Here is a 22,670-nt window from a genome sequence, read left to right as displayed (position 1 = left end):
TTTACACTGTAAGAGGATTGTGGAAATAGTTTCTTCATAGAGTTCTTATTAGATTTCAATGAAATGATGCATATAATGTGCTTAGAACTGTACCTGGTACTTAGCAAGCCCTCAGTAAATGCTACTTGTTTATTTGGGGTGGCTGAAGAAATTGCTGGAGATTATAATGAAAGATGAACAGTGAGGGCACCATTAGGCCCCCGCTATAGCCAGGAAGCCTCGTGTTAGGAGGCTCTGTTCTGTTCTGTAGCCAATATTAGTCTTCTCTGCTATGGTGTAAGACTGGCATTTAGACATAAGAATGTCCAGATAATCAGGGTGTCAGACCTGGGCCAAGCTCCCAAGAAAGCTTCCTGCAGCTCTTCCCCCGGAGGTGCTCATTGGTTAGAGAATGGACATCATGATCTCTGGAAGGTCCTTGCTGCCTCAGGACTCTGGCTGCAAGCATTTGAGCTCCTGGTACAAAGACCAGGGCTATCCAGCCCACACTGGATGAGCTGGGTTTATGGCTGGCGACAGACACAGGAGCTGGAATGTCAAACCAACCAACCCTAAACACCTTGTGTGCTCTTTCTGACTGTGGAGATACAGACGCACACTTTCGCCTGATCCCCTGCTCCAGGCCTGGCCTGGCCCCCTCCCAGAGGGTATCCCAAGGTTGGAGAAAGGGTCAGAGGATTCAGGGATGCCGGGAACACTCACTTTACCATGGCAAGGAGTTGAACGCACCGTGCTGCCTCTGAACACAACAAAACAGCAGAGTCAGCCTCGCCCCATTAGCGCCTGCTCAGGAGACTTTACCTCATGAATCCCAAAGTGGGCGTAGGAGTCGAAGTAATAATCTCTGGAGGTCATCTCCTCTGGGTTCAGCAGCTTGGACATCTTGCCCCGTCCTGGGCAGCTGGGTTGAGTGGACACATGATGGACGCATTGCACGGGCTTAGCAGGGATGACGGGCTGAGGGGGCTGGGAGGGGGGGCTGTTCACCTGAGGGAAAGAGAAGGAGGTGCGGTGTTAGGAGGGACAACGAGGTTCTGCCTGCGGGGGCTGGTGGTCCTCTTTCCTTCCCCGCTCCCTGAGGCCACAGCAGCCCTTCCTGAAAGGGAGGTAGGTGAGCCCTTCCAGCTCCCGGCAGCGGGGCTCTTGGCTATGATCTGCTGCATGGCAGGCCACGGAGGAGCCACATAGACCTGGATTTCACCTACTCTCAGCTCTTATTGGTTGGGTGACCTGAGCAAATGCAGGCCTCAGTTTGTGTACTGTGAAACGGGGAGATAGTGTCTTCCTTTGAAGGCAAACAGGAAGCATTCGGTAAAGGGAGAGGTGCATAGCACAGCACGGTGGCTAAGAGTGTGGATTCCAGAGCTGGATCCCAGCTCTGCCATTTCCCAGCTCTACAACTTTGGGCAAACCTCCGAACTTCCCAATGCCTCGCTTTCCTTGTCTCTAACATGGGAATAAAATGGTCCCTGCCTCCTAGAGTTGTCCGGAGGATTACACAAGTTTGTATTTGAAGTGCTTAGAAAAGGGCCAGGCACGTAGTAAGGTCTGCTAGATGAAACAAAGTCCCACCTGCGTCCTCAGGAAGGTGAACCCATGCGTTTCTCTCCACTCAACAGGTAGCATCAAGCTCCAGAAGGATTTGGTCCCCACAGTGCAGATGTGTCTCTTAGGTTCTGGTGTCTCCCACCTGCTGTCTTGCTCCTAGTTTCTGATTCACAGTTCTACCCTGGATTCAGCACTGTGGATACCCACACTGATGGTCTCCACATGACCAATTATTGCTATTCCTGGGTGCCCCAGTCCTGAGGCCCAGCCCAGCTCTATACCCACTGCTACTGCCCATCGCCATCTGCTCCCTGGTCCTCCACAGGCTAGGGGGAGCAGGGAGAAGGAGATGGGGGTCCAGAGAGCTTCTGGCACCCAGGGACAGCAATTGGAGACCAGAAGCTCAAGGCTGCAACAGAAGCAGTTTTCCCAGGAGACCCCCTCTCCCTGGAGTGCAGGAGACCCAGATGTGCAAGGCATGGTAAAGGCCTCAAAGCAGGGTAGAATTTGAAAAATCAAAAAGGAGTATGATTTAGCAGTCAGTCCTCTGGGGCTGGGAATCCAGGCTCCTGGATCCTATCCCGACTCTAGTGAAATTAAAAACAGATACTAGGAGGCAGTTAGCAAAGTGGCTGAAACCTGCCTGACTCTGAAACCCAGCACTTGTTGGCTGTGTGACCTTGGGAAATCGTTTGTCATCACTGTGCCTCAGCTTTTCCTCCTCTATAGAACACAAATCATAATAAAACCTACCTGAAAAATTTGTCCAAAAGTTTGGAGGAGTTAGCAGAGTGGAATGACAGCTAAGAGGTGCCGGAGGCCCCTGTGACCTTGACCATGCACAATGGCCAGACCAGCTAGGACTTCTTCCTCTTCCTTAACATGTTTAAATGGAGTCAATATTGGGGTCAGCTTCACGCACGGAGCCTTCTCTGGCTTTAGAGGTGATTCCGCACTAACTATGTGCACTTACTATGGAAGTAAGAAAGGCGTTAGAACAGGCTGGCACATAGTAAGTGCTCATTATTACTGTTACATCAATCATGTCCTTATTCTATGTCTCGATTTTCTCATCAGTGAGCTGGGTCAGCTCAGACTTACTGTCTCCTTTCTAACAAGGGAAACGGGTTGGGGGGGGAGGTCCTAGGACACAGCAAGATCAAGAAAGCCAAGTGATTTCATCTGCTCCCCGGAATCATTCAGCACAGCCTCCAGACTGTCCGGTGTCCAGGGCTGCAGGGGAGTGAGCAGGGGGGAGTGGGATGGTCCCATTTTCCCAGTGTATCTAGGCTGCCACACTTGGGAAATAAACACATATCCCAGTTTAGCAACATCAGATTTCAGGTTGGTGAGATCCCAGGCGGGCTGGCAGAGGCGAGTGGGGCTGCCTCATTAGAATTCAGCAGGTGTACCCACCCTCAGCTTGCGATGTTGGTCACGGTCTGTGGGAGGCTAAAAATAGCCTGTGTCAATTGCACACTCCTGTGCAGCCTGCGGAATCACCTCTAAAGCCAGAGAAGGCTCCGTGCATGAAGCTGACCCCAATATTGACTCCATTTAAACATGTTAAGGAAGAGGAAGAAGTCCTAGCTGGTCTGGCCATTGTGCATGGTCAAGGTCACAGGGGTCTCCAGCACCTCTTAGCCGTCATTCCACTCTGGTTCCAAGGCTCCCCCTTTCCCATGTGCTTCCTGAGACTCCACAGGCTAAGACTCCCAGGAGGCTGGGAGTGTGGGAAACAGCATGGCCTGTGATCACTGAACATTCAGCTACATGGGGTGTTCCTTCTGATTCCACGACTACCTACTGAACATCTACAACAGCTGGGAACCGCACAGGTCCCATGGAAGAAACAGAGACGTATGGGAACCGTGCCCTCCAAGGACCCTGTCTCCTAGATCCTAAGTCCCTTAGTGTCTCTGATGGACGCTGGAATAAGATTTGTCCTTCAAGAGAAGTTCAAGCAAATTGTTCTGGAGGGTCACAGGAAAGAGAGTTCACTTGAATGCAAAGAGTCAGGAAGCCCTGGGATAGCAGGAGGTGGGGTCAGGTGGGAGCTTTTTCAGTGGATTTTGGCAGGTGGAGGAAGGGACGGCTTGAGCAACAAAGAGGCAGGAGAGCAGTGAGTTTGTTTGGGAGCTGCGTGGCTGAGACAGTGAGAGATTCAGCTGAAAGGAAATTATGTCCAGGCTGAGAGGTTGTAATTAAATACAAAAGACAACGGGGAGCTATTGTCAGTTTGTAACCAGGGAACTGGCGACTTCCGACTTCCGTGTTTGGGCTCTGCTTTAGGAAGGTCAATTTGGTAGCAGCGCTCGGGATGGGGTCAAGGAGAAGAAGAAAATGGAGGAGAGGGAAGGTATGAACTTTGGGGGCTATTTTCAAAGTCCAGTCGAGAAATAATGAGATCCTCAACTACTGGAATGTCCAAGGGGCTGCCTGCCAGAGAAGCGCAGAAATAGACTCCAGAGGCTTTGGCAGCTGACGACACACAGGGGAAGAGAGAGGAGATGGAATCAAAGACGACTTCAAATTTCAAGCCTGGGTGACTAGGGAAATGGTGGTGACATTAACAAAAATAAGCCAGTCAGCAGGCAGAGCAGGGTGGGGTGGGGAGAAATAATGAATTTCAGTTTGGATATGCAGAGTTGGAAATGCCGTTGAGTCATATAAGAAAAGATGTCTAGTAAGGCATTAACACGGTTCCAGGCAATAAATACCATAAACAAAGTTAAAGGCAAATGGCAGACCGAGGAGCGCATTTGAGCATATATGGCAGACAAACGTTAACACCCTTAATACGTAGAGACCTCTTATAAGCCAGTGCAAAAATAGATGAACACCCACAATGTAACGTTGGGGAAAGGGTTTGATAGTCTATTCACATGAGGCAAGTACGTGTGAAACACAAACGGCAAGTTAATGTGCAGCAGAAACGTTAAACCTCACTAGAAATCAGGTAAATTCAAGTTAAAAACTTACGGTTCTTAAATGCCAGGTAAGCTCTTCTCCCACCAAAACTACCAAAGCACTGCATATGTGAGAGCTGCAGATAAATAGGCACTTTCACACATTTCTAGTGGGAATGAAAATAGGTCAAGACTTTTAGAAAGCAGTTTGGTAAAATTTATTTAAAGTGCTAAAGAGCACAAATCCGTTCACCTAGCAATTAAAGTTTTGTGGACTTCGTATTAAGGAGAGAATCACGGATAATTATAACGATGTAGCTGTTAAGAATTTCATGACAACGCTGTCCTTACTGACAAAAGATAGGAGTCAACTTAAATGTTCCACAAAGCAAAACATTAAACTGTGGTGTGGCCACACACTACAATACTCTGCAGCCATTAGAAGTATTGGGAAGAGTGTCCGAAGACACAAAAATATGATCATGACAAATTGCTGGTTGAGGAGGACAAGTGGGAGAAAAATAGACAGTGGGGTCGCATTTAAAAAATGTAAGCCTGTTCACGCCTGCGTGTGAAGAGAGGGGACTCAGAAGGTGCCGGGATTGTTGGTGATTGCTTTAGGGGTTTGGGTTGTGAAGAGTTCATTCTTTTCTTTCTTGTGCATGTTTATATTTTCTAAAATGTATGCCGTTCATATGTACTGCTTTGTCAATAGCCACCTGTGACTGCTGAAAGGGTGCAGGTAGACAGACTCCAGGGGAAGGAAGGTAGAGGAGAGAGAGGATGGGCCTGAGAGAGAAGCTAGGACAGGACCTCCTACCAGGACCTTGGAGGCACCAGGAGACCAGGCAGAGAGGCTTGGGGACACGGAGGCAAACAGTGAAGCTGGGAGGATGTGTCCTCACTCCTGCCACTTCTGGGCTGCCCTTTCTCTGAGGATGTGTGGCCTGAGCATTGCACTCCAGTGTCCAATCAAGGCTCCGAAACAAAGTCAACCTTCATCCAGCCTGGCTGGGGCCCTCCCAACCTCAGCCGCCAAGGAGGATCCTGCGCTCAGGAAGCTGTGCAGATCACTTCACCTCTAGGGACGAAGGCTCTGTGTGTGATGCTGACCCCAGTATAGACTCCATTTCAATATATTAAGGAAAAGAAAAAGTCCTAACTGGTCTGGGCATTATGCAGGGTCAAGGTCACAGGGGCCTCTAGCACCTGTGAGCTGTCATTCAACTCTGATTCCAAGGCTTCCTTTTCCATAGGGCTCCCTGAGACTTTCCTCAACAGCCAGCTTATGAAGTGTCTGCCAGCTTATGAAGTGTGTGCCATGTGCCATGCAGAAGGCAGAGGGATGTGTGGATTTGGGGGCATTCAGTTCAATAGCCACAGGTCATGGGGACAAAGAAAAGACTGGCCCAGACCCTGCTCCTCAGCCTGGCACTCTGTCCATTGGCTGATAGGCTTGCCTTCCCCCTGGAGGCTGGGAGTGAGTGGGAAGCAGCGTGGCCTGTGATCCCCGAACATTCAGCTACATGGGGTGATGCTTTTAATTCTACAACTACCTCCTGAACTTCTACAAGAGCGAGGCACCATGCCAGCCGTGTGGAAGAAACAAGAGGCATATGGGCATTCTATGGATCCCATACAGGCAAATTGGAACCCTTATAGGAATCCAGAGGCATCTCAGATGAGCTACAGATGATTGTTCAGCCACAACTGAAGGCTCTTGAGACTTGAGGAGCACAGCAGATGGTCTTGGGGGATGCCGGTGGTCTTCCCTGTAAAGTCCAAAGGCTCGACTCCTCCTTGAGCCACACCGGGCAAGCAGAGTCTCCGAGTGAAGGCAACTTGCAAACTCCAATCTTGTATACATAGGCTGAGAGATCAGCAAAAGGATTTGAAATCACACTCGGATGGGCAGCTGGACGCTCAACATCAGTGCCTTGGTCTGCCCACAGCTGCCGCTATCTCAGCTCCAATTTGCTTTCTGTGCCCAATTCCCTCCCCACTGGACAATCCAGTGTCCCCAGTCACCTCCAGGGTGATTGTGCCCACATCACCCTGGAGGTCTGGCCCTGCCTGCTCCGCCTGGAGTTGGTTGTGGTACCTGTTTCTGCACCGTCGTCTGTGGCCTCGTCTCGCCAGGTTCTTGGGCCCCAGTGCAGAGAAAGTGCCCTGCCTTGCTCTTTCTGCACCTCCACCCAAGGACCCAGGCCTAGGGCATTGCTAATTGCTGGAGGTCTCCCAATGTTGTCTGCCTCCCTGATCTGCTGAGAATCACCCTCCACTGTCAATACTTGTGATTTGCCTTATACCCGCCATGCCAGCGGCTGATCAGGACTCCCCCAACTCGGTGTTCTGCCTCCAGACTGGCCTTACCCAGGGCAGCTTCAGCGCAGTTTTTGTCCCCAACAAATAAAACTCAGTCATCTTAGTCTACCCAATCTTCTAGGGTGAACAAGCCCTGGGTCACTAAATGCAGAGATAGAGAGTTGTGGAAGCAGCAGAGCTAGAGACAGGAGGAAGATGGCTTCCTGAAGAAGGGGCATGTGAGCATGTGAGCTGGTCCTTGAAGTGACGGTCAGATTTCCACAAGCAGGGGTGGGGATTCGGGGGAGCATGTTTGACCTAACCCACGTCCCTTGAAAATGAGGGTAGATGGCAGATGATGACGATGGTGATAAGACCTAAAATTGACTGAGAGACCACTGTTCCCCAGACACGGCGCCAAGTGCTTTATAGATAGACACCATTTCATGAAATCCTCGTAGTAACTGACATTTACAAATGAGGAAACTAAAGCTTACAAAGTGCAGGCATTTGCCAGTGCCCAGAGATAGCAAACAGCACAGCCAATATGTCAACCAGTATCTGTTTTATGCCAAAGCCTGTGCTCTTGAAATTGATGTCATAGTTAGCTCAGTTTGGCCCAACCAAGCTTAACTTAGCTACTGCCAGGAGCCAGGAGCCAGGCTCTGTGCTCAGAAATGGGTAACACAGCTGGCCCAGGCAGGAAGCCCAGTCTTGAGGGCAGAGAGTTAACAGGCAATGACTAGACAAAGGACAGAGCTTTGGTGGAGATAGGCACAGACAGGCACTTCCCTGAGGTGACAGAGTTTAATGAGGGCAGACAATAGGTGTCAGGGTGCAGGGTGCAGATGTCAGGGTGCTGAGGCCCACAGAAGGCAAGGGATTTGTTCAGGCTCACCTAGGGGAATCTAGATCCAGAGGTGGATCTGGAACTGGAACCTCCAAGAAAGCAGGAAGGAGGTGATGGAGGAGAGGAAAGAGAGGCTTCACGGAGGGAGAGTGACGGTGCTGGACATCCAAAGGGGGAAGGCAGGCTGCAGAGGGCAGAGAGAAGCCAGCGTTCTCTGCACCAGGCAGCCAAAGCTAACCCAAGCCCTTTGGGCTATAAATGGCTCCTGCTGGCACCAGCCCAAGCTTTAAAATGATTTTCCTGAGAACAAGAGGCTCCACTAGAGGAGCCAAATCCTGCTCTGTTCTCCAAATGTCAAGAGAGCTTTTTCTAACCTGAGTCGTTTGTCCTCAGCAGCCACCTGCCTAGCCTAAAGGGCCCATGGAGGGAAGAAAGAAGGTCGCAGCCGGAGGGAACACCACAGGGGTGGCAGAAGGTTTCCAGCGTGGGCCTCACCCCGCTTTTGCCCACCTCCTTCACCTTCTTCCCTCCTTGCGCATCTTCACGCTAGCCCCTCTGCCCAGTGCCGCCCTTAGACACGCAACACACCTCTCTGCACCCCATGTTTACCCACCAGGCTCTGATCTAAGCTGTGGCTCCTGTTGTGGATAATCACACAAAGGGTTAGCTCTTCTAGCACCATCTGCCTGCCTTTAGATAGGGACCAGAGGTTTGCATAAAAAAACATTCTTATGTGAAATGTCAGGCAGCAGAAAGACAAGCAAGGGCTCTGCTGGGCATTGGGACCTTTCCTATCACCTAAGAAAGCAAATGTATGGCTTTATTCCCTGCCTTTGGCCAAGAGGGCCCTATGTCCACCTTCTCTCTACTCTCCTGCACCCCTATGTCTTATCATCGGGGATGGAAGATGAAGTCAGCACCCCCAGAGGGACGTACTGTGCTAGGGTAGGTAGCTCTAGCTTGCTGATTCTTCCCCTAGGGGCTGGCAGCCCAGAGTCTCAGGGTAAAGGGGAGGAGGGTCAAAATATTTTTACTTCCCTGCACCACATTGGAAGAATTGTCTTGGGCCACCCATAAAATACGCTAATGATTGCTGATGAGCTAAAACACACACACACACAAAATCTCATAATATTTTAGGAAAGTTTGTGGATTTGTGTTGGGCCATGTTCAAAGCCACCCTGGGTTGTGGGTAGGCTGCAGGTTGGAAAAGCTTGGTCTGGGTGTTCCCAGTCCTGCGAGACAGTGTTGCGTTCTGCGTGGCCTCCTGGGCTCCCTGCCTTGCTCTGGTTCGTTCTTCAGTAGTCAGCCTCATGCCCTTCACAGGACTTGGCTTCTTAGGCACAGATGCTCTCCAGATCTGCCTTTTCCAGGCCTGGATGTTGGGGCAAGGCCAGCCACTGATGCCTGTCACAGAGGGCCGGCTGTCCCCGTCCGGAACGCCCTGTTTTATAGTATCTCTGACTCTAGCTCTGGGATCTTGGCAGAGCCCATCCTCACACAGGGGTTTCTTACCTTACAGTCAAGCCCCTTCAAGGCCGTGTTTCCTGGAAGCCCCTTCTCTTAGGTCCTGCTGTCAACTGCTCTCAGTCTCCACCCTCCCGCTCTGGGAGGCCTCTCAGGACCCTCGGCTGAGCCAGGGCTTACAGAGGGCAGTGTCTCTCGAAGTGAGGTCTCCAGACCACCAGCATCACCTGGGGGCTTGTTAGAAATGCAAATTCCCAGGCCTTGCAGGATGGAAACCAATGAATCAGAAACTTTGGGATGGGACCCAGAAGGTGATTCTGATATACCATAAAGTTTGAAAACCACTGGTCTAGAATAGCACTTTTCCATATCGTATTCCACGGAATCATTTTTTTTTTTTGAGACCGAGTCTTGCTCTGTCGCTCAGGCTGGAGTGCAGTGGTGTGACACTGGCTCACTGCAACCTCCACCTCCTGGGTTCAAGGGATTCTCCTGTCTCAGCCTCCTGACTAGCTGGGATTGCAGGTGCATGCCACCATGGCTAACTTTTGTATTTTTAGTACAGACAGGGTTTCACCATGTTCCAACATGGTGGTCTCCAACTCCTGACTTCAGGTGATCTGCCTGCCTCGGCCTCCCAAAGTGCCGGGATTATGTAAAGAGAATTCTTAATTGCTATACTTTTAAGTCTTTAAAATGCTGAAATAAATGATTTTATCAGAGTGTATACATATTATATAAAATGAATCTTCCTTTTTTTTTTCCGTTTTGAGACAGAGTCTTGCTTTGTCGCCAGGCGCCAGGCTGGAGTGCAGTGGCATGATCTCGGCTCACTGCAACCTCTGCCTCCTGGGTTCAAGCAATTCTCCTGCCTCAGCCTCCTGAGTAGCTGGGACTACAGGCGTGCACCACGACACCCAGCTAGTTTTTGTGTTTTTTAGTAGAGATGGGGTTTCACCATGTTGGCCAGGATGGTCTCGATCTCTTGACCTCATGATCTGCTGGCCTCGGCCTCCCAAAGTGCTGGGATTACAGGCATGAGCCACCGCGCCCAGCCAAAACGAATCTTCTAAAGGAAATCAGGGCGTCTACCACTACTACCACATTTATGGCTGTGGCACACTTTTTCCTGAGATCTATAAACATCTCTAGAAATTAGAAACAATCTAGGCTCCGATTTTGAACAGTGTTTCTGTTTTATAATCCATGTGGGCTATCGCTGATGGATCTCCCGCCCACCACAGACCAATGAAATCAGGGTGGGGATCAGTCCTGCCCTGCTCATGTTAACAGGCTCCCCAACCGGTGCCTAGGAACCCTGTCCTGACAGTGCTGAGGACAGCTTCAGGCCTTCCCTCTTCCTCTCTGAAGCCCTGAGCTCTGTCATAGCCCTCAGATAGCAGCCTGGTGCTGCTTCAGAGCCACCGAGATTCCCAGAGCTGTGCCAAAAATACCTGGAAGAGAGGCACCCAAGGCCACGAAGAGCACTTCAGCTCTAACAGCGGAAGGGCTGGAATTGGGTGTGGGTGCTGCTACCTTCAGGCTTTGTGATCTTGGATGGGTCACTGGTAGGGACTCGCTGTCCTGATCAGGGTCACTGAGAGGCCCGACATGAAGGCCGCTCTCTGCAGCTGCACGCTGTGCACGGGCGCCTCCTGCCAGCCCTGGCTGTCTGTGGTACAATAGCAATGTCTGTCTCAGATCAAAATGGCATTGCACCCACACAGCATTCCCTCTGTCTCCTGGATCGTAAGTGCTTGAGAGGGAATCTATCAGATTTGTTGGGCCTGACCTATTTTTTAAGTAAACTGGGGCTGTTTTCCACTATTAGTCACTTGCCTCCCAAGCCTCCACATATTAAATTCGCTTCTTATATCCTCAGATATTTTGGCTGCAAGAGATGTCAGGTTAATTGGATGCTTTGCTCTTGGTTCTTCCTCTTTAATGGGCTTAAAAGCAGACTTCCCTGTGCATTCCCCTCCCTTTCCTCCTTCCCTCCCCAAGGCAAGGGATCCTCCTCCCCTCCTTCAACTTGAAGGGGGTTACAGAGCCTCGGCTTCTCCACTCTCCTTTATAGGTAGATGTGCAGAAAGACACAGCCAGTGTGTCCTCTCTTACCCTCGCCTTGCCTGGAGTTAGACTACACTTTTAGTCCCAGATTTGGGTCAGCTCATCCCTGTGGGACCTATGCTACGCTCATGAGTCTCAGAGGAGTTTTTCCTGTATGTGCTCCACAGGCGCACAGCCAGAGAGAGTGCCAGTGTGTCCCGGACTTGCTTCTCTCCTTCCCTGTTCATGTCCCTATGCAAAGGCCATTGAACCTTCCCTAGCCTCAGTTTCCTCTTCTTCAAATGGCAATGATTTTCTGTCCTACCTCTTCCGTGCAGCTCTGGCAATGACTGGAAGACACTGAGTATGTAAATATTCAGAGGAAATTCTAGCGTGTGTTACAGGAGTACCAGGCTGCTGGTTCTCGCCACCTGACTCTGTGCCAGGGTGCTATCTTTAGATGCTCTCTGGGCCCTTTCCTGGCACAGGACACAGTGGCTTTGGCTGCCCGTAGGGCCCTGTTCTGCCGGCTGCTTGGCCCTGGCCGCTCCCCTTACACATTGTCCACTCTCAAACCTTTGGTCCTGCTCCTCTTCCTCTGAGCTTTCTGGGCATTATGGGATTGGTATCTTTAGGAAGGCAGCCATGATTGAAAATCAGTCATTTTCTCCAGCCCCTGGTGCCTGGGTCTCTCTTGCTCCTATTCTGACCGCCTATGGCATCTGCTTATCTGAAACTATTGGCTATTTTCCCATTTATTTTGTTGGCAAATTGTCTCCTGAAGACTGTCTCACAATCGCAGGTGTTATTTCTACAACAAGAAGTAAACTCCTTCAGACTAGTAACCAGATTTTATTTGTCTGTGTTTCTGTCTTAATACTTAGTATAAAGCTAAATCGTAAAGATTATTATAATGGTACCCTTACACTTCAACTGGGTCAATGTTGCCCTTCATAAATGTATTATGAAAGTTGAGTGAAGGAGGCCCTTTCCCACCATATGATCAGAGAGCATTCACTTCCCTTGAGAGGGTAGAAAGGTGGCAGGAAGAAAGACAAAATTGGGAAGAATAATCACCAGAATCCCAATAATACTCAATACTCTTTGGAGGGTTCAGTGGTACTCAAAATGTCTTTTCCAAGAAGTTTCTTGTCTCCTGGATATTATAAGGATATTTCTAGGAGAAGAAAATATCTTGCAAACATATAATGCATTTACTAAGCATCCACAATTCCACACACTATGAGTGGCTTCAAGTACTGATCCAAGTGTATTTGTTAGACATTTTCCAACCGTCTCTTTGCACCTATGTAATGTAAGTCCTCCGTACAGGTAATGATGCCGTGGTTCAGAGAAGCTGACTGAAGGATTCAGCCCATGCAGCATAACTGGTAAGGAGCCAGGAGCTGACTCCTCATAGAGTCTCAGGGCCCATCATCCAGCCTTTGAGCTGCTGGCTGGAGAAAAGTGAACTACAAAATCATGTTATAAGACAGAAAGAAAACCACAAGTTGCTGGCCAACATCATAGTCATGCCAACTTAACCTAGATTCTCATCTGGTTTCCGTAGACTCTTTCTAGACAACTTCCACCTAATTCTAGCAAACCCATCTACTCCAAATAAATATATTTCTGCTCTGATTTTTAGCAGAAGTGACTGACTACTTTAGCCAGAAATTCCAATGTACATATTCACTGAAAATACTGGCATTGCAAGGAGAGGGAATAACATCAGCCACTGGGTAATACACAGGTCTGCTCCAAAGGCGGCCTCATATTAGTCAATACAGATTCCAAGAAACTGGATTTTTTAAAGCACTCCCAAGTAATCCAACAATGAGTTAAAAAGCCAGGACAAATATAAGAAATAATAGGTTTTGAGATAATATCAGATAACAGAAAACCATAGCCCCCTAGAGATGGCAAATGAACAAGGCAAACACTAAGACTACCCCAGCTTACTGCCAAGAAGGATTATCCAGGCTGCCATACAGCGAGTAGGAACCCAGGTAGACCCAGTACTCTCTCTCAGGAGAAGCGTTGGAGGTGGGAATTTGGGGACAGCGAGGCAGATAAAGTTTGCAATGACAAGTCTTTGAGATTAAAATACTATACAGACAAGAGTAGTCAGAGATCTGTAGCGAGTTCCCTGCAAGTCTTCAGCTGAGGCTGATCAAACCACGGATGTGGAATAAACTACCAAAGCCTGGGTAAAGAACTACTGAAATGACAGAGGGACTTCTCTGTGGGCCTCACAGAGCCACAAATAGTTCTTGTCCTCCCCAGCTGGAGCAAAAAGTTCATAATTCACGAATGCTCAGAAGAGGTGTTTTGTTGTTATTCTCCTCAGTAGTGGAAAATCAGCCCCAAAGGTAGCTCTAATCCCACCAAAGCTTAAAAGCAAGACCTAAAAGGATTAAACTGTCTAAATTAACTGTGTCTCAAAACAAAGCTTAGAAATATAAAATATTTAAAAATATCCATCACCCAATGAGGTAAAATTTACAATGTCTGGCATCCAGTCAAAAATTACTAGGCTTGCAAAGAAGCCAGAAAATACACCTGTAAAGAAGAAAAAAATCAACCACACAAAACTGAACCCAGAAATGACACAAATGATAAAATTAGTACATAAGGACATTAAAGCACTTATTATAACTGTATTTTATGTGTCCAGGAAGTTGGAGGAAAGATTGAGAATGTTAAGTAGAGATACGGGAGATTTATATATGACCCAAATTGAACTTCTAGAGATAAAAACTACATGAAATTAAAAAAAAAAATACACGGAATAAGGTTAATAGCAGATTAGACATTACAGAAGAAAATATTAGTGAACTTAACACAAGGCAATAAAGATCATCCAAAAAAACCCACAGTGAAAAAATACTGAACAAAAGTTAAGCAGAATATCACCGAGCTGTGGGACAACTTCAAATAGCCTAATATGCATGTAACTGCAGTACCTGAAGGAAGAGGAGATACAAAAATATTTAAATATGGCTTTAAAATTTCATCTTCCAAATTAATGAAAATCATAAACCCATAGATCTAAAAATCCCAACAAACCCTGAACACAAGAAGAAAGAAGGATTTAAAAAGCTATACCAAGGTACACAATCAAATAGCTTTAAACCACTAATAAATAGGAAATCTTAAAAGCGGCAGGGGTAGAAGGGAGTGGGGACATTTTACAAAGGAACTAAGATAAGAATGACAGTTTCCCATAAGAAGCTTATGTCCCATAAGAAGCTAGAGGACAAGGTAGCAACATCTTCAGAGAACCAAAAAAATTTAAAAAAAAAAGAAAAACAAACCTGTCAACTTAGAATTCTAAACCCAGTGAAAACATCTTTCAAAAATGAAGGCAAAGTAGGTTGGGCTTGGTGGCTCATGCCTATAATCCCAGCACTTTGGGAGGCCGAGGTGGGCAGATCACAAGCTCAGAAGTTTGATACCAGTCTGGCTAACATAGTGAAACCCTGTCTCTGCTAAAAATATGAAAAATTAGCGACATGTGGTGGTGTGCACCTGTAATCCCAGTTACTCAGGAAGCTGAGGCAGGAGAATTGTGTGAACCTAGGAAAGAGAGGTTGCAGTGACCTCAGATTGCGCCACTGCACTCCAGCCTGGGTGAGAGCGTGAGATTCCATCTCAACAACAACAACAACAAATTGAAGGCAAACTAAAGACTTTTTCAAACATACAAAAACTGAAAGATTTTTATCATTCACAGGCACATCCTACAGAAGGGAAAAAACACCACTTGGAAATCTGGGTCTGCACCAAGAATGAAGTGCTCTGGAAACGGTAACTATATGCGTCAATATAAAAAGCTTTTTTTCTTATTATTTGAATCCCTTTAGAAGATCATTAACTATTTAATTTTTTTTAATCTTGTAAGAATTATAACATATGTAGGAATAAAATCAGTGACAGCAATAGCACAAAGACAAAAAGGGACATAACGTTGAAGGTTTTTATATAGTAGTCTCCCTTCATCTATGGCTTTGCATTCCATGGTCTCAGTTACCAGACGTCAACCATGATCTGAAAATATTAAATGGAAAATTCCAGAAATAAACAATTCATAAGTTTTAAATTACACACTATTCTGAGTAGTAAGATAAAATCTTGCATCATCTCACTGTCCTACCAAGGAAGTGAATCATCCCTTTGTCCAGCATATTCATGCTGTATATGCTACCTGCCCATTAGTCACTTAGTGGCTTAGCTCTCTTGATTAACAGATGAAAAAAAATAGTACATATATGGTTCAGTGCAATCTTTGATTTCAGGCACCACTAGAGGTCTTGGATTGTATCCCCTGCAGCTAAGAGAGATTCCTATATATAAGGTGCTGTAATATTACTTGAAGGTAGATGATGATGATGATAAGTTCAATACACATACCATAAACCTTAACGTAGCCAGTTTGTAAAAGTGCAAAAGGTTATAGATTGCCCCAAAATGCGGAAAAGGAAGATAAGCATAACAAAAAACAGATAATGGAGAAACAAATAACAAGATGGTAGGTTTGAACCCAACTGCATCAGTAATTACATTAAATGTAAATGGTCTATACACTTCAATTAAAAAGGTAGAGGTTAGAGCCATTTTAGATTTTACGAATAGCCACGTCACTCTATTTAAAACTCACTTTTAACATAGTAAAAGTTTGAAAGTAAAAAGATCATGAAAGATATATATCAGGTTAATTCTGAAGAAAGAAAAGCTGGAATAGCCATATTAATATCAAACAATGTATATTTCAGAACAAATAATATTACCAGGAAACAGATCATTTTATAATGATAAAGGAGTCAATCAAGAGGACCTAACAATTCCAAATGTTATGTTTGGAATTACATTTATTCACCTAATAAAAGAGCTGCAAAATATTTGTAACAAAAATGGATAGAACTAGTAATTAGGGAAATGCAAATCCAAACTTCAATGAGATACCACCTCCCACCCAGAAGGTGGCTAATATATTTTTTTTAAAGAAAGAAAGACAATAAGAAAGTGAAGAAATCAGAACTCTTGTGCACTGTTTGTTATGGCTGCTGTGGAAAACAGTATAATCATTCTTCAAAAAGTTAAGAATAGTATTACCATGTGATCCCATAATTCCATTTCTAGATATATACTCAAAGTAATTGAAAGCATGTTCTTCAAGAGATATTTGTACACCCTCGTTCACAGTAGCATTTTTCATAATAGCTAAAACGTTAAAGCAAACCAAGTGTCCATTAATAGGTGAATGGATAAACAAAATATGGTGTATACACATATATATATACTAAGGCTGCCCAGTAGAGCATGCGTAATGGTTGCTCTTACTAAGAGCTAGTACTGAAAATTTGACCCATTTAACCCAGGTATTTACACTCCCATATTCAGTCTTAATTTTTTTTTCTTCTCTTTTTTAATTGCATTTTAGGTTTTGGGGTACATGTGAAGAACATGCAAGATAGTTGCGTAGGTACACACGTGGCAGTGTGATTTGCTGCCTTGCTCCCCTTCACCTATACCTGGCATTTCTCCCCATGCTATCTCTCCCCAACTCCCGACCCCCACTGTCCCTTCCCTATTCCCCCCAACAGACCCCAGTGTGTAGGGCTCCCCTCCCTGTGTCCATGTGTTCTCATTGTTCAACACCCGCCTATGAGTGAGAACATGCGGTATTTCATTTTCTGCTCTTGTGTCAGTTTGCTGAGAATGATGGTTTCCAGGTTCATCCATGTCCCTATAAAGGACGTGAACTCATCGTTTTTGATGGCTGCATAATATTCCATGGTGTATATGTGCCACATTTTCCCAGTCCAGTCTATCATCCATGGGCATTTGGGTTGGTTCCAGGTCTTTGCTATTGTAAACAGTGCTGCAATGAACATTTGTATGCATGTGTCCTTATAGTAGAATGATTTATAATCCGACAGTCTTAATTTTTTAAGGTTGCCTTAAGTTAGTTATTTTAATTATTTTACTCTCTTGGGGTTATTGTCTAGTGGGTTAAAGGAAGTAGAGGGACAGGGAGTTATAGTAATCCCGGGTGGGCTTGGGGTGGAGTCGGTGACTAGCCTAAAACTAACCACCCTACAGGGTCCCTTCCTGAGATATTTCTCCCTAATCCATACCTCCAAGGTTCCTGGTTCAGAGTAGCCAGGTTGTTTATGGTGATTAATCTAGGACTGCATTCTAAATTTTTACAGTGAGGTGGTGTAGGGTCCTTATACAAATGTATTTTATTTTTTAAGGGTTTGTTTTTGGAATGACTCACCTAGTCTGGAAATTGGGTGGTTTACCAGACCTCATTTCAGTTAGCACATGGCTTTTCCCAATAGCGACCTGTTTCAGGACATAGTATTTGCTCGTGACAGCTGCCTTGGGTTTTCTAAGTTTTCACAATGTAAGACTTGGCAGGCATTGAACTTTATGGTTTTAGTTATCCTGACTATTAGTTTATTGGGTATTTCTTTTTCTTTCAGGCTCCATTTAGTAATTGTGAACCCTCTCACCGCTGGTACAGGATTAATTGTAACCACATCTACCCCCAGTGATGGAGCCTGCTAATAGCTTTCTTTTAGGTTTTCCTTAGACTTAGCTTTAAGGGTGGATTTCTTAGGTGACTTATACACTTCCCATTTACCCTTTTCCCTTTCTTTCGTTTTTTTTTTTTTTTTTTTTTTTTTTAATCAGTTTTTTGACCCTTGTTCAGTTGTTTGTATGGTGTTTTAATGGTTAGGAGCACTTGATAGGGACCTTCCCAGCTTGGGTGAACCTTGTTTTGTTTTGATTTGGTTTTTAGTCTTAATTAGCACCAAATTAAGTAATCCCAGGCTGGAAGAGGTGAACTGTGAATTTAAGAGGCGGTGTTTGAGTTAGAATTCTTTTTAACCTAAGGGATGACAGGATGGAGGATATGGCCAGTATGTGATTTTTTTAAATAGGCTTTTGAACTTTATAGTAGGAAGGTTAGTAATCCTACCTAAATACAGGAGCCAATACAACAACTTGTAAGGGGACAATTTCAGGTTTTTTTCAGGGACTGTCTTATCCTAAGAAGTACTATCAGGAGACATTTGGCCTAAGACATTTTAGTATCTAAGATTAATAATATGCTTTTTGAGAGTTTGGTTTATTCCTTTCACCTTTTCAGAGGAAGGGGAATGCCAAGGGGTGTGGTAAACCCATTTAATGTGCAAACGTTCCATAATCCCCCTTAGTATCCTTGAGGTAAAGTGGCTCCCATTATTTGAATTAATATTTTCAGGCCAAATTTAGGTATAAGTTGTTTTGAGATTATTTTGACCACATTCCAGGTGGTGGCAGTTGGGAGAGGGAAAGCCTCTACCCAGCTGGAGAGGTGGCCTACCGTTACCAGCAGACACTTTAGTCTCCCTATTTCGGGCTTTTTCATAAAATTTACTTGAGGGATTTGAAATAGCCTTAGCTCAGGAGGTCTTTCTTCGATAGTTTATTTTCTAACGATCTTTTGTTTATTTTCTGGCAGGTCACACCATTTTCACACACTTGGGTAGCAAGATTATAAATCCCCTGTACACCCATAATTCTTGTTTTTGTTTTTCTGAAATGGAGTTTCGCTCTTGTTGCCCAGGCTGGAGTGCAATGACATGATCTTGGCTGACTGCAACCTCCACCTCCTGGGTTCAAGTGATTCTCCTGCCTCAGCCTTCCAAGTTGCTGGGATTACAGGCACCCACCACCATGCACCAGCTAATTTTTTGTATTTTTAGTAGAGACAGGGTTTAACCATGTTGGCCAGGTTGGTTTCAAACTCCTGACCTCAAGTGATCCTCCCACCTTGGCCTGCCAAAGTGCTGGGGTTACAGGCATGAGCCGCGTACCTGGGCCCACCCATAATTCTTTTTTTTTTTTGAGACGGAGTTTCGCTCTTGTTACCCAGGCTGGAGTGCAATGGTGCGATCTTGGCTCACTGCAACCTCCGCCTCCTGGGTTCAGGCAATTCTCCTGCCTCAGCCTCCCGAGTGGCTGGGATTACAGGCATGTGCCACCGTGCCCAGCTAATTTTTTGTATCTTTAGTAGAGACGGGGTTTCACCATTTTGACCAGGATGGTCTCAATCTCCTGACCTCGCGATCCACCCGCCTCGGCCTCCCAAAGTGCTGGGGTTACAGGCTTGAGCCGCGTACCTGGGCCCACCCATAATTCTTTACTGCGTCACGCATGGCCTGGAGACCCTACTGGCTCCCCTTATGCAGTATGGACATTAGTTTCTCTTATTTATGGGGGTTTGCTTATTAGTTCTCTCCCATCAGGAAGCACCCGCGTCCCATCCTCGGTTTGAGTGGCCCCTATCTTGCCCAGCTTTTCCTTTTTCTCTTTAGCAAACTGGGGTTTTAATGCCACCTTAGGGGCATCTGGGATTAGGCTGAACAGTTTGACCTCCTCCTCCAGGGAGGCTTGCTTTGCAGCTCTGTCCACAAGCCCGTTCCCTTCAGCTTCTGTAGTGTTTCCTTTCCCATGGCCATTTACATGAACTATGGCCACCTCTGCTGGAACAAGAGGCTTTCTAGAACTTGTCTGACCAGTTTCCCATGTACCAGTTCTTTCCCCCTGCTATTTATTATGCCTGGCTTTGTCCAGATTTTTCCAAAGATGTGTACTAGTCCATAGGCATATTTGGAATTAGTATATATAGTGCCTTTTTGGCCTTTTAGGAGCTTTGGGACCTGGCTAAGACCATATAATTTACAGATTTGGGCTGACCAGTTATTAAGTTATTTTTTTTACATAAGGATTGGTTGTTTTCATTAATGACTGCTTAGCTAGTGTGTGTGTGTGTGTGTGTGTTTTACCATCTATCACTTGGGATGACGCATTTACAAACAGCCTTATTCCAATATGTAGTGGGTTTTTTGAAGGTTTGTTTTAACTGTAGTTTGATATTTTATGATATTTAAACAGTTACAGTTTGATGCGTTTTTATTCTCCTCTCCTCTTTATAAGAAACTGGCTGGAGTCAGGTTAGGCACCTTCCTAGGGCCTACTGGGGAATGTGGGGAGGCAAGGGACTGACCAGCTGGGCTCCCAGGGTGCCTCTGGCCGGGTCCTGCTAGGTTCGCCTTTGGGCCAAGAGCTGCTGGTTTGAAGAGCTGTCAGCCTGTGGCACCTTCCCTGATGGGCACTTTTGAGCTTCCCTTAGCAATTTTTTAATTGTTTTTTTGTTTTATCCATTAAGTTTTTGCAGTTTCTTAGTAATATCAGGCCAGCTTTTGATCACAAAATTAACCTTTAAAAGGCCTTGCCCTACTGGGTTTTCTGGATTTAATCCTGAATATTTTCCTCCTTGATCCCTGAGCCTTTGCAGAAACACAGAGCCGGTCTCCTCTTTTTATTGTTGGATTTTGAATGCTTTTGAGACATTCTGTGTTTTAGGAGTGTACTCTTCATCCCTTTAAGTATCAGCTTCTAGGGTCTTGCATTCGGGCCCGATTTCTGGGGTGATTGTTATCCCATCTGGGATTTGCATTTGAGAGTTTCTGCTCAGCTGGCAGGACGACTTGCCTGGGACGATGCTGTTTTTCCCAAATGGTTATAGCTGCCCTCTTAATTATTTCCCTCTCTTCCCAGTAAACAGAATATTCATGCTTGACATTATCTTACCACAGGTATAAAAATTAGGTTGTAAAAATTGATTGAGCTGCTTTGCTAAGTTGAGGGGATTTTCCAAGAGTGCCTTGTTATTTTTTCTTAATTCCTAACCATAGTATGTGTTAGAGGCACACTCACAAATTTCACTTTTCCCGTCCCATAGGGACTTCTCTAAGAGGGTACATGTTAGATGCCTGCTGTTTAGAAGGAGTAGGGAAATTCTCAATGTCCTTCTTACATTGTTCTAATTCCTTCCTCAAGTTTGAATAAGCATTTAAGGGAGCATTGGGTTTAGCTCCTTCATGACCCCCAGATTCCTCTTCCTCCGACTTTCCTATTGCCCCCGACATCCCTATCCTCTATTTTGTGAGATGTGTGACCGGGGTGGGCAAGTGTATTAGGGGATCCCAGGGCTTTTCAGTAGGTAAAGACTTGTTGCTGTGCTTTTTTCCCTCTCTTTATGGGGGAGCACGGGAGTTAATTCACTAATCCAACGAAGAGCATAACCTGTCTCCTCTTGTGAGGATGGGGTTTTATTATTAACATAGAAAATTAAAGCTTGGCACACTCGATCCTTACCTGAGCCAAACTTAGGCCAAAAGACTAAAGGCTGACAAATAGGCTCTTTGGGCCAGATAAAACAGCAATACTTTATTAATAATTTTTTGCTTTTCATTGTCCCTGGTTTGAGGATTATCCCTTCAAACCTGCAATATTCTCCCCAACAGACTATCTGGGAGAATGTTAGAGGGAGGTTTTAGGTCCCTCTTTCCTCTGTTCCCTGGGCCTAGGATTCTGTTTCCCATTTTCAGGTGGACTCTGTGTCTGAACTTTTCCCTGTGTACTCAGTGCCCATCACTGGAGGTTTCTTGCATGCCCCGAGACCTCTGAAGATGCCCAACCACCAAGCAGTATTTATAGTTTAATTTTCCCACCTTGGCTCATACGCGAGGTTGCCTGGTTGCCGCGGTGTCTGCTTCTCTCCCTGTGTCACTTTCACTGTCACCTGAATAACAGTCTTGGGTTTGTCTGCGACTTCTGTGGGGGGCCAGGACATCCCGACAGAGCGGATCACTTAAATTGAGTGGGATGCGTCTCCCCTCTCGGCTGGAGTCCCACTCCACCCAGGCATAGAGATCCCCGTATGGGCCAGCAGGTGGTGAGAAACAAACTCACCCATCCAGACCCAAAGAATGGGCTCAGAGACCCGGAGAACAGCAAAAGTGAGACTTTTAATGACAGTCTTGCAAGATTGGGTATCTCGTGAGCAGGCACACCCAGCGCGGTTTTAACTCGCAATTTATCCCCTAGTGCGCAGGCTCCTCTCCCTGATTCTTCAAAGACTGAGTACTGTGGGGGCACAATCTCCCCAGACGTTGCCTATCGATTGCTGAGTAGGGGATTTAGGTTTTTTTCATTTTGTTTTGTTTTGTTTGCGATCGTCTTGCTGAGTTTTGTTGCAGCCCACAATGCATTGAAATCCTAGTTAGCCTCGGGCTCTTCAAGTGTTTGAATTCTGACTTAAGTAGGTGGGCAGGCTGATAAGAACAGACAGAAGTGAGGTATTTTGCAGACTAGCAAACTTTTATTTTAGATGAAACTTTTTTGGTTCAGGTGAGGGCAACTAAGGAGCCGGGGGGGTTGGGGGTAAGGTGGGGAGGGGAGGCTGACGACAGGCATCACCTATTCAAGCAGGGGCTTGGTATATCCTGTTTATTCTGTAGTTTGCTGACCTAAGCCGATTCAAGGCATTTTGTCTTAGAAATGGACCACTGTATACACTATTTCCTTTAACCTCACTCAGGTCTTTATTCAAATGTCACCTTTTCAGAATGCCCTCTCCAGACCACCCTCTCTGCAAACAGCATCACCTCCATCACATTCTATTTTCTTACTTGCTTTAG

General features: G+C 46.0%; 1 protein-coding gene across 4 annotated transcripts in view; it reads right to left on the bottom strand.

Annotated features, from left to right (window-relative positions):
• PRMT8 (protein arginine methyltransferase 8) overlaps positions 1 to 22,670 on the bottom strand; it is a 100,582-nt gene that overhangs the window by 54,415 nt on the left and 23,497 nt on the right. For 2 of the 4 annotated variants that reach the window (XM_035255477.3, XM_078338462.1), the window contains exons 1-2: positions 21,702 to 22,075; positions 802 to 987 (exon numbers count right to left, since the gene is read on the bottom strand). In XM_035255477.3, the coding sequence (XP_035111368.1) occupies positions 802 to 882 (81 nt within the window). In that variant the 5' untranslated portion in view covers positions 883 to 987; positions 21,702 to 22,075. Of the gene's footprint in view, positions 1 to 801; positions 988 to 21,701; positions 22,076 to 22,670 lie in introns of those variants that run through there. The other 2 variants (XM_002752225.7, XM_009003423.5) reach the window with 1 other exon arrangement.

Source organism: Callithrix jacchus, chromosome 9 (genome assembly GCF_049354715.1).
Source record: "Callithrix jacchus isolate 240 chromosome 9, calJac240_pri, whole genome shotgun sequence".
Lineage (NCBI taxonomy): Eukaryota > Metazoa > Chordata > Mammalia > Primates > Cebidae > Callithrix > Callithrix jacchus.
The sequence above is the reverse complement of the archived record's forward strand: the minus strand, read 5'-3'. Positions and strand labels throughout refer to the sequence as shown.